The following is a 21,791-nucleotide window of genomic DNA, read 5'->3' on the forward strand; positions in this document are numbered from 1 at the left end:
TTCTGCTTATCCAATTCTGATTCCGTTTCGACTGTCCGTCTAGTTTTTCACAATAACTAAGATCCATGAAGTCAGAGAAGTCAAATTCACAACTTTAAATTTCTCATTTCTGACATGGGAAACTCACTTGTAAATAAAGAGTTTCGAGTCTCTCATTTCCGCAGAACACTAATATTTTCGAGAATTAGTGAGCAGCTTCACCAGAACACAAAAACAAACTAAGTGATGTCAAAATATAACTTAGGCATCTTGAAGTAAATCCCTTTGAAATTTTCACACTTACCCAGTATCCAGGTCGATCGACGTCATATGTCAACCTGGGCACTAGGATGTCAACCTGTGGGAGCTAGATGTGAACCTTGCACTAGGTCATGAACTACCTTCAGTAAAACAGTCCTAACTCACTCAATATTGATTCGATTAACGCGATTCAACTAGCGTTTTGAAGCTAATTCAATGCTCTATCAAGTCATGACACACACTTAGATTGGACTTCTGAATCTATCATTGTCAAATTTCACCCCCAAAAGGAGTTACGAAAATAAGCTCTAAGTTACCCACAGTGAGACTCGCCGGGCTCAAAAAAATGGTCATCACCATTAAGAGCTAATTTTCACCGTTAGATCATCATCAATGGTCAAAAATATCTAATTTGTATTTTCCCCCTTTTTTTTGGGCCTCCTTCACCTATAAAAGGAGAGCTCCCTTAGCTCATTTTTTAAGTTCAGAAAACTTACCACAAGGTCAGAGTTTATCTCTTTAGTTTCTCTCTATAGAAATTAGAGCTTCTGACACTTAGTCTTTTTTCTGTAATACCATCTCACGAGAAATAAAAACTCAAAGTAAACGTAGCTTCATTACTACCGCGATACAGGGAGTGAACTACTATAAATTTGTTATGTGTCTCTTATAATTACTTAACAGCTCATTCTTGCCAATCTAGCGAGCGAGTGTGGCTTAGAAGTCTAGTCCAGATTTCTGAGTCAACACCATCCTTATCGGGCTCAACTTGTGATCTAGTTGATTTTTTATGGTCCATTCTTTTTCAAATAACCTTGCATCAATAATCCCAACAAGTCAAGTACCGATTCCACTCTTACACACTTCATGCTAAAACCATTTATTAATAAATACAAGATTTATTAATAAATATCGATTCCACCTCTTTTTCCACTGTCCTTTTGCTAAAGCCTGCTGGTTTAGCAGCTGCTTTGGCATTCGCAGTGAGCGGATGGCCTTCTGCAGTACTTCGGAGATTGCGAATTGGATCCTCCACCCTTCCCCTACTTATATTTCAAGCTCTTCAGGTGATGACTCTTTGTCCCAATTTGCTGCCTATTTGTGTTTCTCTCTGTGGAATACTAGAAACCATGTCTATCACAGTGGCTCCTCCGTGCATTCGCAGGATGTCCTCTCTAATTGCTCGAAGTTGGTGAATAACTTTCGCGCCTGTTAGTTGAGAATCTCGGAGGGGACTTTGGAGGTTAATGTTCCTGCTACCCATGTGCAACCTGTGATGAAGGAGCTTAATTTCTATACTGATGCTGTTGTTCGTGGGAATTTGGCCTATGTGGTAGTTGTTGTCTTCAATAAGGATGGGAAATTCATTGATGCTCTTACGGCCAAGGTGTCCTCTTCTTCTGCACTCCATGCCGAGTGCATGGCTCTTTGTCATGCCTTCTCCATGTGCCTGAAGCTGATTTGCAAGGATACAAATTTCTTCTCTGACTGCCTGCAGCTTATTAATGCTGTTAGAAACTTTACCATACCGATTTGGAACCTTTCTAATCTTTTTCTACACTTGTTCTCTTGTCTTAAAACTACTTTTGGTTTGCTGGTTTCTTGGCTCCCTCGTGATGCCAATGTTGTAGCTCACAAGTTGGCGGTCTGGGCTGCACAAGATTGCTCGTGTTTGTACTTAAAGGGAAGTAGCACCCTTTGTTGTACTATTCTCTAAGTTTAGTTGTTTTCCTTTTCATCAAAAAAAAATTATAATAAAATGAAAAAAAAAAAAAATATCCTAGCAATAACCTCAAATAAGTATTCAATAAGTGGTCATTGATCAATCATCAAAGAAGTATAAAGTATATTAGTTTTTCAAACAAAATGGATATATTATATACTCCACCTACCAATGGTATTAGTCAAGGAGATCTTATAATAAATATTTAGAAATAGCAATCCTATTATTACAATAATAAATACGAGAAATAATATGTATTTACACTCAATCACAAAAATAATCAAACACTAAACTAATACTGCCAATTAATCATATAAAATCTCCAAAGAAACAAGTCACACCCCAACTCCAACAAAAATTGGCTCAGTGAGACATCTGGCACAACCCCACCACAGATCTACGGATATAGACCCAATATCCCTCTCTGTTCCCCTGCCAAAGCCAGGAAATAACCAACCATAAGCTCGATCAAATTCCCTATCGCAGTCGAGAAAACAAAAATAAACAAACAAAACCAACCGATCAGATTGCCACCACCGTCCCCAACCAGATTCAAAATGTATGCCACCCACTAGCACTAACACCTCTAGTGATGTAGAACATGGCTAAGAGAGGAGAAAAACGACAGATAGTGAGAAGGTTCGTCATGCCCGACCACCTCCTTGCACCGATTACAACACTATAAGTTAAAGGATACCTTAAACTATTTTTTACATATATAGTAGGGATTTAAATCTGAGTCCTCTTTGTCATATAATAATAATAATAATAATAATAATAATAATAATAATTAGTAAATCCCACCTACTAACAAATTAATAATCCTATGTATTAGTTTGCATGTTCTTCTGATTGATTAGATCAAACTTATTTAGATAGATGTTATCCCTTATTTTTTTAGGAATTAATACCATTTAGGTCGTATGACATTAAAAATGGTGAGCTTCTTTTAATCAAATTATCCAGTTAATGTATATTTTTAGTGAGTTCTTTTTCTTCTAGTTCATAATGCATGCCCCTCCTAAGTACGTTCTCTGCATGCATGGTTGCACTGTTTTTCTATCACTGCTTGTGGCTAACACGTGTCTTTGTCATTCTTTAAATGTCTGTGGCTGATACGCGTCCTTATGATTTGTCTTAATTCTCTTAAGATTAATTTCTTTTTGTTCCTTTAACGTTATAATTATCTTTTTTTTGTGTCTTACATATCTTGGTTTGTTATCTGTTGAGTTGCGGTATGACTTGTTGATAATTTTCCTATTTTACCTCAGCACGTTTCGACTTTGGTGCCTTTCTTGGTTTATCTTGGAACAGTACTCACTACAACAAAAAAAAGCATTAGGAGCGACAATATTAGAGGTGGCCTTTTTTTTGCCCCTAATCACCTGTCATTAGTGGCGACTTCCATATGTCTCTGCTAATAAACGTGCTCCAATTTTTTATTTTTATTTTAAATATGTTTAGGGACAATATTTTTCGTTTAGGGGCAATAAGTTGTCCTTATTAATAATTTAATAGTTATTTTATTTTAGTATCCAAAATCAATTTCCCACCGAGATCATTTCGCGCGAAATAAAAAATTTCCCTTTTTGTTTTAGCATTCATTCTAATATCTCTCATTTACTAAGGAATCCCTAAATTTGAAACCCATTTCCCTAAATACAGTACTGTCCTTGGACTATCTTGGCACAGTCGCGTCCTTGGTCTATCTCAACACGATGTCTCCCTTAGTCTATCTCAGCACGGTGTCGTCCTTAGACTATCTCGGCACAATGTTGTCTTTGGACTATCTCGGTACGGTACCATCCTTGATCTATCTTGGCACGGTGCCACCTTTGGTCAATCTCGGCACGGTGCCGTCCTTGGTCTATCCGACACGATGCCGTCTTAGGTCTATCTACCATCCTTGGACTATCTCGACACGGTACCGTCCTTAGTCTATTTTGGCACTAGTGTGTCGTCTTTAGTCTATCTCGGTATGGTTTTTTGTGCTATTAATTACTTGTATATCAACTAAAGATTTATATTTTGGCTTTTGGGGTGTGGGCTTTCCTTACAATCTTATTTCTTTGGAATAATTACATAAGGCACCATTTTTTGTAAGATAATTACATTTTTACGTTCAAAGAATATTTTTTTTACATTTTTACGGTTTTCTGAAAAATAACACGAAAACAACATAAAATCAACAAGAAAACTACATAAAAGTAACATCAAAATAACATCAAAATAACAACAAAAATAGCATACAGATAACAAAAAATCAACAAAAACAAATTAACAAGATTACAACATAAAATGACCGTATTTTCTGTAAATAAAATCAAAAAAATCGTAAAAATGTTTAAAATTCCGTGAAACTGTATTTTTGTAATTTTTTTGTTGTTTTTATATTTTTTGTAAAATAATCCCTATTTCTTTTACCATTTAATTTCTTATTGGATTTTTCGTGCTGTCCTTTCTTCTCTTTTGGGCTTAAGTTTGTTTGGTCTGTTGGGCTTTTTGTATTGGCCTTGAGGTTTTCATTCGTGTTTATCTATTTCATTTTATTTTTACTTTTTTTTCCCTCAAAACAACATTATAATTATTTGAATAATTAGTATTTTTGCTCCCTAAACTTTTGACAATACCTGATTTTGTCCCGTAAAATATACATGTTCAAAATTCTATCTAAAATATAATAGTTACATAATTATGCTCATTCTGTTACATTCCGACCAACACAAAATTCCCCATTTTATTAAAAAAATAATTTTAAAAATTATGATATTCTATTAATTCTGAAAAATTTAATAAAAAATTACTGAAAAAACTTGATAAAAATATTAAGTTTACTTAAAAAAACTTAAATTATTCCTAAAAAAAATATTTTCAAATTTTATTTTATTCATAAACATGTATCTTAAAAAATAACACCAAAATTATTGTAAATCCAATAAATAATTTAAACAAACTAAGATTTGTTGAAGAAAAAATCAAATTTATTTATATTTATAAATTCATTTTTTAAAAAATAAATAAATAAAATTATTTTGAAAAAGAAGAACTTAAACAAAAAAATCTTATGTTTATAAAAATTGAAATCTTAATATTTATTTTTTAATATCGAAATGGATTTTTTAATAAATTAAAAATAAATATTTTTTTAAATCGATTAATTAGTTTTCAAATTTTAATTTCTTTTTTAGTTTTCTTAATCATTCAAAATGATTTTTTAAGAACTAAATTGATTCTCTCAACAAAAAAAAAAAAAAAAAAAAAAGAACTAAATTGATTTTTTAAGATTTACTAAAAACATGTTGAATTTTTCTCATTTTTATTTTGAGGGGAACGATTTAATATTTTTCAAAATTTAGGGGACAAAGTTGCTAATTTACAAATACATGTCATGATTTAAACGAGATAATAGGATACTACCTTACAAAAGATTAAATTTCTGTAAATGTAAAAATTCAAAGAATTATTAACAAAACGGTCTATTTTATAGGACAAATTTAGTAAGGGAAATTTGAATTTCCATACTTATAATACTTTAAAATTATATTCCTAAATGCATAGTTATTAAAAGGGATTTTTTCTCAAATATACAAAAAAGACCTCATATTTACATTTATACGGATACATGCATATTTAAACTTTTATACAAAAGAAGATTCTTTTTTTTCAAATATAGGAACATCCTGTTAATCAAGAGGTGTTAATCACAAGAAATAAAGAAGAAAAAAATAGAATAGCAATATATAACCAGCACTTTTTTATTTAGGGACTTTTTCTATAATAGACATTTTAGGTCTAAATTTTACATTTTTATTTTATTAAGATAATTAAACAAAAAAGAAAATACAAAACTTTTTTTTTTCAAAAATACGGACTGACTAAATAATCCGCATATACACGTTGCTCACTACCTCTAAATGACCCCACTTACTACTAACATATATAGACTCCACTGCCACCTATTTCTATACATAATATAACGTAGAAATCAGTGACCATCATTCATCATATGGACTCAATAGATAGGTAGCTAGTATGAAGGTCCATTATCATATTTATTAATATTGTATACATTTTGTTATTATTTAACGAATAATTGAAAAAAGTTTAAAAATAACTAAACATAAATCACAATTTTTTTTTAAGAAAAATAAAAAGTTATTTTCATGTTGTTATTAATTAAGTTTCTTTTATGTTGTTTTTGTAACAATTTATATTCAACTATAAAATATTTGGTAAAATAAAATTATTAATTTCTATGTTGTTGTATAGTTTATTACGAGTTGTTTACACTCTGTTTTTTCAATATGTAAAAAATATAGAGTTTTACGATTCAAAACAAAAACTCATATCATCCCTTAATTCTAAGGAATAAAACTTATACCAATCTTGATACATGATTTGGAGAAATAGGATGACAATAAACATTATGTTGATAGGAAGAGATTCTGAATATGATCAATAAAATTAAAAATGTTAGATCAGCAGCTACATTATAAATATGAATTTTATGTTCAATTTATAAATTTAGGATCTAATAACATGATGATGTCTAATTACTGATATTGGAATAACCAAGGTTGTTTTTATATTTTTGTATAGTTGTTTTTAAGTTGTTTAGTGTGTTTACTGTAATTATTTTCTTCATTCATTATAGTTGTTTTTCTTGATTCACATATATTAGCCAGTAGATTTTTTTTATATAATTTTAGTGCATTCTGATAATTTTCGAAAAATTAGAATAAAAACAACTCAAGTGAATTTTTGGGTACTATAATGAATATAATGTATTAGAATTTTAATATAAACAATATGTTGTTTTTACGTTGTTGTCATGTTTGTTTTACGTTGTTGTCCATGAGTTTGAAAGAAAAATTATACAAAGAAATGCAAAAATAACACAAATATAACGAAAAATGTGATTCAAAACCATAAAACAACTAAACCTAAATAAACATTTTGTAACAACCAAAAATCAAATGTAAAATGACACTAGTATATAGATAAGAACAACTGAAAATAACTATATAGCATCTAAAAAATTACTACTAAAATCCTTAATCAAACATTAACACCTTTTCTAATACACAAATGTTACAGGAAAAAACCCCTATAAATCAAACATGATGAAATTGGCCATCATAATGTTGAAAAACCTTACAGAAACTCTAAAACCCAACCAAAGAAACTCAAGATATCATACTTAGAACAGAACATTAAAAACTGAAAAACAACGAAAAAACACCTCAAAAAATACATTTGCTTAGTGATAAAATAAAACTGAACAACAACAAAAAATGATAAATGGCTAAGTAGAAACAAAATGAAAATATGAACGAAATTAGGATCAACATTCTATAACCACAAAAACATACAAGAATTCTTTTACAACTATAAAAAAGAAAGGAAAACAACAATGCAAAACATAAACAAAAGAATTTTTCGCATAATAGACCAAAAATTAAAAAAAAATTACAAAAATACATTAACACTAATGCTTTTTTATTTTTACGCTTTGAAATTTTTTATTTACAAAAATACGTACTTCAGTAAAAATAATAAATTATTTTTTTTGTTGTTTTATAGTTTATTTAAACTTGTATTGTAGCTGCCACAATGTTATTTATTTTGGATATTTTTGGTTGTTTTGTAGTTTTTTATGATTGTTTCATAGTTGTCATGATGTTAATTTCACGTTGTTTTTTTAGTTATTTTCTTACTTTTTGTTGAGAAAAGAGTATTTTTTGTAATTTTAAAACCGTATTTTTGTAAATAAAAATTTTAGGCCGTAAAATTATAAATAAAACATAAAAATAGGGTATTTATACATGACATTACTTACACTAGCATTTGATTATTTTCACTTTTTTTTTTTTTTACTTTTTCATTTTCAACCTTATATGGCAATGGCCTTTTCTTTGAAGTTGATGCTTCTGGAATAGGTTGAGAAATAGAGTCATCCTCCATTGCAATAGCGTTTACCCATTTTAGTTTGTATTTTGGGTTTTTATGATTATTTAGTAACATTTTTAAGATCTAGAATTAGAAGAAAGGATGAAGAAGCTTTAGAAATAGCCATAGTCTTGTTACTCTCTCTTTCTGTTTTTTTTTTTTTTAAAAAAAGACCATAGTAAATTATGAATTTATGAATTAAAAAAAATAGTTTCACAAATAAAAAATGAGTGGAATGGGAAAACATGTGTACTGGAGAAGTTCTATTTAAAAAAAAAATGAGAGAGAGAGAAATGTGATGAATATAAAAGGGTAGAACAAAAAAAAAATGAGTATTTGAGTGACGAGAGAGAGGGAGAAAATCATGTCTAACATATAAAAATTGAAAAAATACATTATATCAACATTAATGTGTAAGCAGTAATTTTTAAATTTTTAAACTTTTAAAAATGTATTAAAAAATCAATGTTAAACTTATTCAAAATGCTCCTCACTAATAAGAAAGTAATAATATGTGATTTTTTGTTGAATTGGGTAAATATCTCTTATTTAATTAATATTACAATTGTTTTTTTTAATTTAAAGAGAGAGAAAAATGAAGAGAAAAAAAAAAAGAAAATGAAAAAAAAAGAAGAGAAAGGGAGTTAACATGTAAAAGATACTAAATATAAGCAATAAAGGTATTTTTGTAATTAAAGAACTTTTTGAAAAGTAAAATTGAAAAATAAAATTTATAAAAAAGTTTAAAAAACCAAACATAAATAAAAATGTAAAAAAGATACCAAATTTGACATATAGTGTAAAAATTGGTCATATATGACCACATTACTAATTTCTCAAAAATACCCCTCACATTTAAAATTCCTAATCTCATCAGCCTCTCTCTTCCTCTCTCTCAACTCACTCTCGCTGTAAATTCTCCTCGTTTGATATCGGGCTTCCAATAATTCAACCACCTCAGTCTACAACTTTTCCTACATATTCAATCCTGCACAATAATTTCAAAAAAAATCATACTCAATATATATATATATATGCACATATATAGGTATAATAATAATAATAATAATAATAATAATAATAATAAGTATATATATATACCAGCTCTAAGTGGAACAAGATGCCATTTGCCTTCACCATACTTGTTTACGCAGTCTCTAAGAAGATCATCTTCTTCTCTAGTCCATGCGCCTTTCCTGACCACTCTCCCACCAGAGGAACCGCTTCCCTTTGGTCCGTTACTAATACTGTCACCATATTAATATTGCTCTGCGGCATAATGTATTTATTATATATTAACTAATAATAATACAGTATTATAATATATATATATATATATATATATATATACTGAAGCTAATAATAAATTAGCTTAGTCCTATATATTTGCATGCTTTTCTCGATCTGAAATCTATTGAGCAAAGGACAAAAGAAAAAAGAAATGAATACGCCTATGGGTATATGATGATGGATGGGGTCCGACGGGTTGGGTCCGATGGTCCCGATGCATGGGTCCGATGGGTCCGACGGTGATGTTGCATGGATCCGATGGTCCGACGGGTTGGGTCCGATGGGTCCGACGGATTGGGTCCGATGGTCAAGTTGCATGGGTTCGATGGTTCGATTCGTAGAGGTCCGATTGGACCGATAGGGCCGAAAAGCTCTGCGCCGTCGATTGGGTCGGTCACCGTGGGTCGACTGGGTCCGTCACCGTGGGTCGATTAGGTTCGCCATCGCCGTCAGCTGAGGTTGGGGTTGGGATCGGGTGGGTTGAGCGAGAGAGAGGAGAGAGAGGCTGTTTAGATTAGAGCTAGTATATATACTTATTATTATTATTATTATTATTATTATTATTATTATTATTATTACTTGTATACCTATATATGTGCATATATATATATATTGAGTATGATTTTTTGTAGACTGAGGTGGTTGAATTATTTGAAGTCGGATATCAAACGAGGAGAATTTACAGTGAGAGTGAGTTGAGAGAGAGGAAGAGAGAGGCTGATGAGATTAGGGATTTTAAATGTAAGGGGTATTTTTGAGAAATTAGTAATGTGGTCATATATGACCAATTTTTATAACTATGCATTTAGGGATAAAATTTTAAGGTATTGTAAGTATGAAAATTCAAATTTCCCTTTAGTAAGTATTGTCGAAAGTTGAAAGACTAAAATTAATAATTATTCTAATTATTTTTAATAAAATTATTTATTGCCACCCAAAAAAAGAAAATAGCTAGAGTTCTATACATATGTTAATGAAGCGAAATTCTACAGGTGCCTAGACAAAGCAATAATTACTGGTGATGAAGAACAAAGAGATAAGGTGATCGAAGATGTAAGAAAAACGAAACAAGCCATAAGCAGAATCCCTTTTTTCTTAGCCTTTTTCATGTTAGGTATTGTATCTTCAATTGGCGATAGTTACTTTATTCAACAAGCAGACTACATGAATACGATGATAAGAGGCTATGATGTCCCTATCGTTGTGCTTCAACTATGGTACGAACTCTCCAAATCACTACTCAAAAAGATTTATTTGGAAATAAAAGACAAACTACCCAAGAAAAGTAATAATGTGGTCTCATCAAAATGCTATGGTTGTGTTGGAATAACTGTATCGATGATTTTCGCAATACTATGTTGTTTTGTTGCTGCAGCCGTGGATAAGATGAGATGTAATAAGGTTAATAGTGCGAACATGTTTTGGTTACTGCCACAATTTTTTTTCCTTGGGGGCTTTGAGGGGATTTTAGAAGAAAGCATTGAAATGTTCTTTACTAATTCCCATCCCTTAACTTCTTTTGACCATACTATGCGTCTCGTTCCTAAGAGTATTTTTGGTATAGGATCAATATGCAGTGTCTTATTGACTTTTGTGGTTCAAAAAGTTAGTGCATGGGGAGATAATACTAGTTGGTTTGTGGAAGACCTCAATGAAAGTCGTTTGGATAAGTATTTCTTCCTATTGGGTGGATTGAGTATAGCAAATCTTGTATACTATACCTTCGTGTATTATTTTACTAGTTTGAGATCAGAAGTGAAAGATTCTAGATCAGAAGTGAATGAGTCTAACACATGATGGAGCATCTTAGTTGTTGTGTTCAAGTACTTGTTGTTGCCATTATCACCAATTCACCATCCCATATATATAATGGGAATTCCTTAGTTAATTTCACTACTCTGGATTTTAAAAGATAAATGTTGATTTGGGTGTACTAATTAATGTATTGTATTATTATAACAATACTATTTATGATTTTGCACTGTGTTCTATTAGACTATATTTTTGTGTGAAAACTTTAGACAATTTAGGATTTTTGATAATTAATTATTAACTAGTAAATCGTGTATCTAAAATTTTACACTCATTAAAAAAAAAATCCAAACTATTTAAAATGCTAAATATTATGCAGCTAACGAAATATTTATGTGACTCTTTGGTAGTTGATAATATGTAGATGACATACGTAGCGTTATATGCATATGTAATTTAAAGGCATATGTAATTTAAAGGGTAAATATTATTTTGGACCTTTTATTTTGCAAAAGTTATTAATTGGACTCTCTATTTTGTTAAAGGATAAAAATGGAACCTGTATTTTTTAAAATAGTACAAATAGGACTCTGAATTGATTTTTTGTCAAAATAAAATTTAATTATAATTCGATCTTAAAGTGCTATGACAAAACTGTTTATATTTTTTGTATATGTTCGTATTAGGAATTGTCTTCAAGTTGGTTATATTAAAATAAAAGTTGTCAAAAATTAAGCTCAGGATCCTATTTTTATTTTAGAAAATACAGGGTCTATTTTGTCATTTAACAAAACAGAGCGTCCAATCGATAACTTTGGCAAAATATAGGATCCAAAATGGTATTTACCCTAATTTCAAATGAAAAAATATATATTTTCTTATGGGTGAGTATTCAAAGGTAATAATAAAAAAGTAATCATGATGGTTACATTTTTTAATGACCTGCTATAACAGGTCATTAATAGGTAAAATTTCTATTTTTAAACCTAAATTAATTTCTTAATTAAAATGTTTAATAAAACCTTTTTAGAAATTTATATTTATATATTTTTTTTATTTTAAAGAAATAAATCAAATCAGGTTATTATCAGGTTATAGGTAATTTATTAATTATTTTTAGTAAATTTTTTAAATTAATCACAACCTAATAATGATCCAACAACTAAAAGTAAATGTAATCATCATGGTTACATATTTAATGTAACCACTGAAACCTTCTCCATTTTTTTATTAATAACTAGACAATAATTAAATTTTTTTAGTATTATAATAAATAGTTACTTAAAAATAAAATTTTAATATATAGTAAAATTATAAATATATTATCTTATTTCATATTATTATTAATAATTTTTTTTATTAAAAACTAAATGCACAATTTTATTAATTATTATTTGAAATTATTTATTAAGAAGTTTAAAATTTATTATATGTAGTATTTTAAATTGTTTTTTTTTTTAAAAAAAAAAAGAACGTTTATAAATAAAGAGAAACAAGTTAAATCTCACAGTTAATACATAAGATAAAGTCTGGTATAGAAGAGAGCTCAAACCATACTGGTTACATGATTCTTTAAAGCCCACCTAGCAACATTGTGGGCTAGGAGATTACAAAGTTTGGAAATAAAGGAAAAATTACAACTTAACAAAAGAGCAGAGAGTTGTTTACACATTTGAATATAATTATCAATACCCTAAGTGGATTGAACTCCCTTTACAGCATTTATAACCTTCTCGGAATCACTCTCAACTAGAACAAAAAGGTGCTTCATCAAAATTGTTGTCTCCAATGCTAGAGTACACGCTGTAACTTCTCTAATAAGCAAATCTGAAAAATTGAGCATGTTACCACTACCCACAAAATAGACCACAAAAAAAAAGTATAATATCTTAAAAAAAAAGTTAAAAAAATTCATTAAATAACCTAAAAGTTATACATGGAAACCACAATATTTTTTTAAAAGAGAGACTGATACAGGTAAAAATAACAAAAGTAATAAAGTTACGTTACTAGTGAAGAATTTTCTTCCTTCTATAAAAGTTTATTGTCTATCGTAAGGACATGTAGAGATACCCCACGAGAACTAAACAATAAAACCTTAATAATAAAAAAAATCTTGAAATTGAGAATTGGCCCCACCAATAGAACACTGTGGAAGTTGATCCTCTAAACCAACTTACTATCCAACTCCTTAAACCAACTAACTTAACTAACTTTCGGTTATGTTAGTTAGTTAGTTGGGGCCTATATATAAGTCTAGTCTTTTCATTTTAAAAGAGAGAACAGAAGGTAAAAAGAGAGAATAAGAGAGAGGATTAGAGAGGGTTGCTTAGGGTTCTAAGCTGAGAGTTCTGTTCTTGAAGAGGGTCAAGAACAAGGGGTGTACTCGGGTTGATAGAGAGAAAACTGTGACTGTTTTCTTTGGTGTGTGTCGAGTGCCATCTGAGCTATAATTGCTCTGGTTATTGTAATTGTATTGCTGCTCTCTTATTCACATATTAATGAAGAATTGGTGATGTTTCTCAGCTGGAGTATGGTCAGGAATCATGTTGATCTCTAGGACCGGAACCAGGATAAAATCTTGTGTTGTTCTTTGTTTGATTTCGGGTTTGATTCATTGTGTTGATTAATTGGTTTATGTTCATTATTATTGTTCAAGTGTTGAGATTATTGCAGGTTTATGATTGAATCCTCAAAATTATTTCTGTTGGAATTACAACAAACACCTATAAAATAAAAAAAAAAAAAAAAAGTAATATATAACTATTTAATAAAATATAAAATTTTATATAAATAGTCACATATAATTCTTTAATGTAAAGACTAATAGTTATTTATTCTCATCTCTATTACTGAAGGTAATTACAATACATTTAGAGCTCGTTTGGAACGACGTATTAGGTCGTATTGTATTGTATTGTATTGTATTGTATTAAATTGTATTTTATGCAATATTTTTATGTAAAACTATATGTGGTATTAACTTTTATGGACACCTAAATATATAATATTTTAGTATAAATTAAAGTTTAACATAGTATTATATAAAAATATGGTATATAATCCAATTCAATATAATACAATACAATACAATCTAATACAACGTTCCAAACGAGCTCCTAGTGTGTTATTAATATTATTAGACCAAACTGACTTTTCAAAATGAAAACTAGTCATATACTAGTTTTATAAAACCAAAAACTAACTATACTAGTCTTACAAAATCAAAGATAATCATACTTACATTACAAAATCAAAACTAATTATACTAGTCTTACATATTCATCCTAAAAAAAAAAAAAAAAAAAAAAAAAAAAAAAAAAACTACCTACATTAGTCATACAAAACAAAACTAGTTACATCACTTACAAAATCAAAAAAATAAGCCACTTACATAAAACAATAAATAAATTCATATCAAATTAATCCAGGTGAAAAAACAAATTATTTTGTTAATTAAATCTAAGGTAAATACTATTTGGATTAGATCTTGTGTTTTGCAAAAATTATTAATTGAACCCTCTATTTTGTTAAATAAGAAAATAAACTTATATTTTCCAAAATAATAAAAATAAAACCTTAAGTTCAATTTTCAATAATTTTATTTTTTAATATAATCAACTATAAGACAATCTTTAACACGACCAGATATAAAAAATTTAATTTGGATTATTATTAAGTTTTATTTGGAAAACTTACAAAAATATTAGAATTTGGGTTACCTTTTACAAAAATACTGTCACACGAAAAAGTTTTCAAAAATACTGTGTTTTTATAAAATATAGTAAAACACAAAACAGAACAACTCTAAACAACAGTAGAACACCAGTGAAAATTTAATACAGTATACTGCAGTATGAAACTTATAAAAAAATACAGTAAAAAAATAAAAAATACCGTCTGGCAGTATTTTAGTAAAAAAATGACAAAAGTTAGTATACCATGTAAATTTCCCTTTTATTTTGACAAAAAATCAGTTTAAGATCCTATTTGTACAATTTTAAAAAACACAGAATATTTTCTCATTTAACAAAATAGATAATCCAATTAGTAATGTTTATAAAACACAAGTTCAAAATAATATTTACTATTTACCCTTAAATCTAAAATAAAACAATAATTAAATTCAAATGCATAATAAATCATTAGAGAGAGGAAGGAAACAAACATGGTGCAACTCGTTAGATATGGACAAAAAAAACATGGATAATGCCAACAAATGAGAGGCTGGAATGAACTTATACTTTCCATAGAAAATGTCTCCTCTTTTTATTTTATTTCTATTTTTTTTTTTCTGTTCTATCTTGGCTTTTCAAACCACCTTCCTCTTTTTTTGAAAACAAGAAAATTAAATATGATTGCACTCAAAGCCATTCGAACTCCATTCACAGCCTCAAAACTCAATTCTTTTAACACAGCCAGATTGTCCAACAACAAAAATATTTCAACCCTTTGCCTCAGCAAGTCCACTGATTCTGACTCCGAAGATCCCTCACCTAAAGGGGATCCTCAGAAGCAAGAGCTTCTTGCCCGCATAGCCCAACTTCAAACTCAGAAAGTCCGAGTTACCGAGTACTTAGACGAAAAATCATCATATCTAACACAGTTTGCAGAAGAAGCTGAAGCTGAATTTGGCAAGGTTGGAGAAGAAGCTTTGAAAGAAATCGACGAAGCTGGTGATAGGGTCAGCACCACTGCATTACGTTCCTATTTGTCCATGCAATGTATCAAAATGATAAGAACTTGGTTTCATGCAATATTTTTTTAGTGACAACCCTTTTGTTTGATCATTGTGGATAAGCAGATAATGGAGAATATCAAGGGCAAAATGCAGGAGTTTGAGGAGTCTGCAGAGCAGAACAGACTGGAGATTGAAGAGAGTGAAAACGAGTTAGCAGCGCTTGAAGGTCAGATAGAAGAAGACCGAAATGAAGGATTGTTCTTTAAGAACCTGAGGGAGAGGACACCTGAACAGAAAGTGGAAGCTAAGGAGGAAATGAGAAAGATTAAACAGGTTACGAAACAAAGTGCTGAGTCAAAGATTAGGAGAAACATTTACCTCGGTTTGATTGGGTTGGTAGGCATTGCAATTGCTGATTCTATCATCTCTACTTCGTCTGATTGGCGAAAAGCCGCAGTTCTTGCGGCTATTTTAGCAGGTTTGATTTCACAAGTCATCTATGAGCAGAGTATATTGTCAGATACAAATAAAACAGGAAAAACTAAGTCGGAGGAAAAGAAAAAGTAACTGTAACATCCCAAAACAGAAATTTTAAGTTTAAGCCCCCCCAAATTGTGGTCGGAGGAATATAGCATGATTAATAGACCCAAGTAAGAACTAATGACTTGGGCTTGATATATCAAGACACTTTGCTTTTGCATCATCAAAATAGCTGGTCATGGTGATATGACTGAAATCACCATAAACCTTTGTAAATTAGTTCCATTTGATGCTTGTCCAAATTTCTCTATGTGATCACTGTAAAGCTATCAAATTAAGATAGCTTGAACAGTCCATATGAATGCATCTATAGTCATATATTCATCTCTCCTGCATGAACTATGTAAATATAGCTTTGACAGTCAATGAATGCACCTATATTCTTTTGTATTGAAGAAACATAAAATATGTAAACAAATCTGCATATTATTGCTAACAAGCTTCCAATGAAAATGATAGTTAGGCCATCTATGAGCACAATTTATTGTCAGGACCAACAAAATATAAAATAAATAAATAAAAAGTTACGTCCGTACATCCCTAATGGAGCAGTGTTTATAAGTTTTGACCGCAACAGTTAGGAGGAATGTAGCATGACCAATAAACCCAAGTAAAAAACTCATTACTTAGGCATAATATATCAAGCTATTTTGCTTTTGCATCATCTTAGTAGCTGATCATGGTGATATGACTGAAAATCACCAAAACCATTAAAGTTAGCAGTCATCCGATGCTTGTCCATATTTCTAGATCAATGGATCCTGATATAGTTGTTAAAGTTATCAAACTAATATAACTGTTGATAGATGCAGATATATCATTACATTCTTTGAATTTACAAAGCATAATCTATGTAACAAATCTGCCTAGTCAAGCTAACAAGACTAAAATCAAAAGGATGATACATCTAGAAAGTTATTAGAATGAGGCAAAAAAAAGCAAAAAGCACAAAAGAGAAAAAGGAAAAAAGATGCAATATTAAAGTATCTCACCATTGCATTGGCATTTCAGCAGAAAAAGCACATCCAATAGTTTTGCTTTTTCTTTTATGACTCACAAATATTTATAGTTTTCTACTGCCAAACAATGCTATTGCCAGGTTTTCCAGGAGTGCTCCACAAAAATGTAAATGGCCCAGAATTGAATTTACTATGCCACTAATAATTCAAAGTTGGCATTCAGGTTACCCAACAAACGCTTTCCAGGAGTGCTTCATATATTTGTCTAGAAAGAACAAGAATCCGAACTGCACCAGGAGAATTTCGCAATTATTACAGAACACCAGGAAACAATATATAGAGAAAACAAATGAAACAACAGTAAGAAAAGCTGTTACCTGTATTGATTATCAAAAGTATAAAACATGAAGCTATTATCATTTGGTAGTGAGAAGTCTAAGCTAATACAACTATGGATAAGTGTAAGTTTTAGCCCCAACAATTCAGAGGAATATAGCATGACTAATAAACCCAAGTAAAAACTCATTACTTAGGCCTATATATCAAGACCCTTTGCTTTTGCATCATCAATATAGCTGATCATGGCGATATGACTGAAATCACCAAAATCATTGTAACTTATAGTAGCTATCTGATGCTTGTCCAAATTTCTTGATGGATGCAGATAAATTTTTAAATTATTTAAATTTACAATATATAATCTATGTAAATAAATCTGCCAAATAAAGCTGACATGACTAAAGCTAAAAGGATAATACTTTTGAATATCAAAAAGAAAAAACATCATAATTTTTTTTCACCCTTGCATTGGCATCTCAAAAGAAAAAGGACATCCAATAGCTTATCTTTTTTTATTGGACTCACAAATACATAAAATTTCAACTTGCGGGTTTTCCGGGCGTGCTCCACAAAAATGTAACAGCTAAGAATTGAATTACCTGGCCAATAATAATTTGAAATTGGTATTCAGGTTACCCAACAAGTGATTCTTTTTTTTTTTTTTGTCAGGTTGGTAGTCTTGATTCCGGAGGACAGAATGTTCAACCCCAATATTTCTTCGTGTTCAAGGTTCCAATCTGCACCAGGATAAATTTGCAATGATTACAAACCAACACAAAACAATATAAAGAGAAAACACAGGGAACAACAATAAGCTAAGATAATACCTTTATCGAGTATAAGAAGACAATTTTATGTTCTTCATCTTAACTTGTGAGACATTACTCGTAACAAAAGCAACAGTTCTTCCAGCATTAAAACTATTGACAGAAGCTAAAAAGATGTATACAATTGCTGGCCAAATTTTATCACCATTAAAGCTAAAGCAACAACTTCTCTAATGATATAAAACGCTGGTTATATTCCGCTCCTATATGAAGTATGTGTAAATTTACAAATGTAAGATATGAATGGAATAATAAATTATACCTATAACACCTACGTTATCTTTTCTGCATGAATGCATTCAAAACAGCAGATCATCCATGATAGTTCTAGGATTAAGTCATATCCCCACTGTTGAGTACCGCTCTGACAAGAATGTTCCATGTTATGGCAGTAGGAAGAATGCCATGACTCAAAGCATCTTCCAAATATATAATAGCATCTGATAGTCTATTGCAAGAGCAAAGCCCCTTGAAAGTAATATTATATGATATAATATCTGGCTGCAGCCCGTGTTTTAAAATGCGAGCCCATATCCCTGATGCCTTATTACAATCTCTGGCTTTGAAAAAACCCTCCATGAGGGTGTTGTGTGTCACAAGATTTGGAATGCAGTCACCCTGCCTCATCTGAAAATAGAGTTCCAGAGCATTTTCCACCTTGCCCGCAGAGCAAAGACCATGAATTATAATGTTGTGCATAGTTAGATCAGGCTTCAAACCTTTGTCGCGAACTTGCTGCCACAAGTTGAGAGCCATATCAATTTTTCGGCCCTGACAAAGGCCATCCATCAACAAGCTATACGTGACCATATCTGGCTCCCACCCCTTTACAAGCATTTCCTTAACGAAATTGTATGCATCACTAAATCTTTCTGCTTTGCACAAACCATTTATGAGAATATTGTATGAGACAACTGTAGGAGAGCAACCCTTGTTGCTCATTTCTTGGAAAAAGCAAATTGCAGCTTCGAGTTTGGATGCTCGGACAAATCCACCAATCAATGAATTACACACATAAGAGTTCACTTTATAGCCACGTTGACCTATTTGATCAACAACTATGGCTGCTTCATCCAATCTTCTTTGTTTGCACAGCCCGTTTATCAATGAGGAATATGCAAACATGTCTAGATCACGTCCCCTTTCTTCTGCCTCTTTCAATATACATAAAGCCTTGTCCAAGTATCCATTACTACATAATCCATGAACTAATACACCATAAGTTGTGGAATCTGGGACACGACCCTTCTCAAGCAAATGTTCCCAAATTAAAATAGCTTCTTCCACATTTCCATTCTCAAACAATCCTTTGAGTAATATGTTATAACTCACAACATTTCGACAACCACTCCTACCCATAACCTCCCACAACTCAAAGCACTCTTTAATCCTTCCCGCTCGACAAAACCCGTTGAGCATTGCATTATTGGTCACAACATCAGGCAACACACCACTCTCAACCATCTCTTTGTAAACTTTCTCAGCACCATCTACATAATGAGCTTCGCACAACCCATGAATCATTGAACTGTAAGTAAACAAGTCCTGCTCCCTCTCGTTCTTCTTCATCCTATTCCATATTTCGAAACTCTCATTGAACTTCCCACATTTGCACAAACCATTAATCATAACATTATAAGTAGCTGCATTTGGATAAACTGTAGACGCTTCCAACAACCTCTCCCAAATCTCATTAGCCTTCTCATAGTCACCTTTTCTAAACAACCCATGAATCAAAATATTATAACACATAACATCAGGGTCAACCTCTCTTTGAGACATTTCATCAAACACCTCCAAAGCATCATGCAAGTTCCCATTTTTCGCAAGGGCATTGATCAAAGTACCATAGCTGAACACATCGGGTTCGAAACCATTATCCCACAACCAATTCAACAACATCTTAGCCTTCTCAAACTGCCGTTTCTTACAAGAAATTTTAACTAAAATATTATAAGTTCGTAAATCAGGAGTTACCCCATGTGCCTCAAACGACGAAAAAAACGACTCAGCTCGATCCCAATCGTTTGACTCGACGAAAGCATTAAGCAAAGAGTTATACGACCTTATTTCAGGTTGACACCCAAATATCTCCTCCATTCGCTGAAACACATCCACTGCTTGATCAGCCATGGAGCTTTTAGCATAGGCCTTAATCACTGTCAATGCAACATCTTCAGGGCACTTGCATTTCTGGGTTTTAATCAGTTCAACGACCCGACCCACGTGACTGACGAGCCTCGGGTCAACCAAACGGCGGAGGACGTGGTGGAAGATGGTGGAGGAGTGAGCGAAACTCGGGTCGCGACTCGCTGAGTAGAAGAGTGCGAGTGCTGTGTGAGGATTCTTTTCGGCTTTGAGTAGTTTCAGAAGTTGCTTAGGAGAGATATATTTGGGGAACTCCACCATGGCAGAGAAGTGAAGTTGAAGTTCTAGGGCTTCTACTTCCTCTCATCGTTTACAGTTTACACCATGGTTTTAGCTGAAGCTCAGCCAAACACAACGGCCATTTTCTCTTCCGGCGGCAACTGTAATCTTTGCTCTTAGCACCATTACCGTATTTATATTTGGGCCGACTCATTTATGGGCCTGGCCCAAACCAAAAAGGAGAATTTACAAAAATATTAGAATTTGGATTAGTTCTTACAAAAATACTGTCAAATTGAACTTTTTTCAAAAATACTATTTTTTATAAAATAATAAAACAACAAAACAGAACAATTAAAAAATAGTGGAAAAACTAAAAAAAGTAACAGTGAAATAATAGTAAATACTTAACACAATATACAGTATTTTGAAAAAAAAATCCACGAAAAAAAATAAAAAATTAAGCTCAGACCAAAAAGGTTTTGTAAGGTCTTTTTGAAAACTACCACTATTGCTTCTTAAATGATAAATCATACCACATAATATATAAATACATTTATATCACCTCGCAATATATTTTTAGGATTTTTTTTAGATAATATAATAGTACATCCACTTATTTATTATTTTATATCATATATAAAATAACGAAAAAAAATGACAATTTTGTGAAATTTTACAAAATACGTCAAAAATACTCCAACCTATCTTTAGATACAACACAAAAAAAAAATATTGGGCCCTCTAATAGTAATAGTCAGAGTCGGCCCTGATAGCTTATCTTATAGGGCTATTTTCAAAAATATGAGAAAAATTATTAAGGTTATGATAAATATGGCATAAAAAGTAGAGTCGGCGCTGAAAAAGTCGTCAGAATTAGCATTGTCGCTAGTAAAGTCACCAAGAAACTAGTTTCTTGATGAAGAAACCGGTTTCTTGGTAATTTTTTCGGTAATTTTACCGGTGACAATGCCAAGTCCGACGACTATTTTGGAGTTTGATGTCGGTGCCAGAAAAGTCGCTGGAGTAGTTGTCGTTGTCGGAAAAAATCGCCAGAGTTATTACCGGCGTCAAAAAAGTCGTCAGAATTGGTATTGTCTCCAACAAAATCACACCAAAAAAGT

The 21,791-nt window shown here is 31.2% G+C and overlaps 3 protein-coding genes across 5 annotated transcripts in view; 2 read left to right on the forward strand and 1 right to left on the reverse strand.

The window, feature by feature from the left end:
• The window catches only part of LOC115697000 (protein NRT1/ PTR FAMILY 5.5-like), a 28,833-nt gene extending 17,621 nt beyond the window's left edge, over nt 1–11,212 (forward strand). Inside the window, exon 5 of the mRNA XM_030623900.2 lies at nt 10,195–11,212. Coding sequence (XP_030479760.1) covers nt 10,195–10,999 — 805 coding nt within the window. The 3' untranslated portion in view covers nt 11,000–11,212. The remainder of the gene's footprint in view (nt 1–10,194) is intronic.
• A 3,961-nt stretch (nt 11,213–15,173) lies between these two features.
• LOC115697324 (uncharacterized) lies at nt 15,174–16,581 on the forward strand. The gene is made up of 2 exons (XM_030624278.2): nt 15,174–15,638; nt 15,759–16,581. The coding sequence occupies exons 1-2, from the start codon at nt 15,174–15,176 to the stop codon at nt 16,200–16,202; spliced, it is 909 nt and encodes a 302-aa protein (XP_030480138.2). The 3' UTR covers nt 16,203–16,581.
• On the reverse strand, nt 15,426–20,865 carry LOC115697323 (pentatricopeptide repeat-containing protein At3g09060). 3 transcript variants are annotated; one of them, XM_061101794.1, is made up of 5 exons: nt 18,576–20,865; nt 18,073–18,210; nt 17,168–17,421; nt 16,014–16,132; nt 15,426–15,921 (listed from the first exon to the last, which is right to left on the reverse strand). In XM_061101794.1, exon 1 carries the CDS (start codon nt 20,707–20,709, stop codon nt 18,634–18,636), a length of 2,076 nt encoding a protein of 691 aa, XP_060957777.1. In that variant the 5' UTR covers nt 20,710–20,865; the 3' UTR covers nt 15,426–15,921; nt 16,014–16,132; nt 17,168–17,421; nt 18,073–18,210; nt 18,576–18,633. The 3 variants fall into 3 exon arrangements, with proteins under 3 accessions (XP_060957777.1, XP_060957778.1, XP_060957776.1); XM_061101795.1 differs by having other exon boundaries at nt 17,168–18,210; nt 18,563–20,865; XM_061101793.1 differs by lacking the exon at nt 15,426–15,921 and having other exon boundaries at nt 15,944–17,421; nt 18,301–20,865.
• Nucleotides 20,866–21,791: the final 926 nt, after the last annotated feature.

Source organism: Cannabis sativa, chromosome 7 (assembly GCF_029168945.1).
Source record: "Cannabis sativa cultivar Pink pepper isolate KNU-18-1 chromosome 7, ASM2916894v1, whole genome shotgun sequence".
In the NCBI taxonomy this organism is placed as follows: Eukaryota; Viridiplantae; Streptophyta; class Magnoliopsida; order Rosales; family Cannabaceae; genus Cannabis; species Cannabis sativa.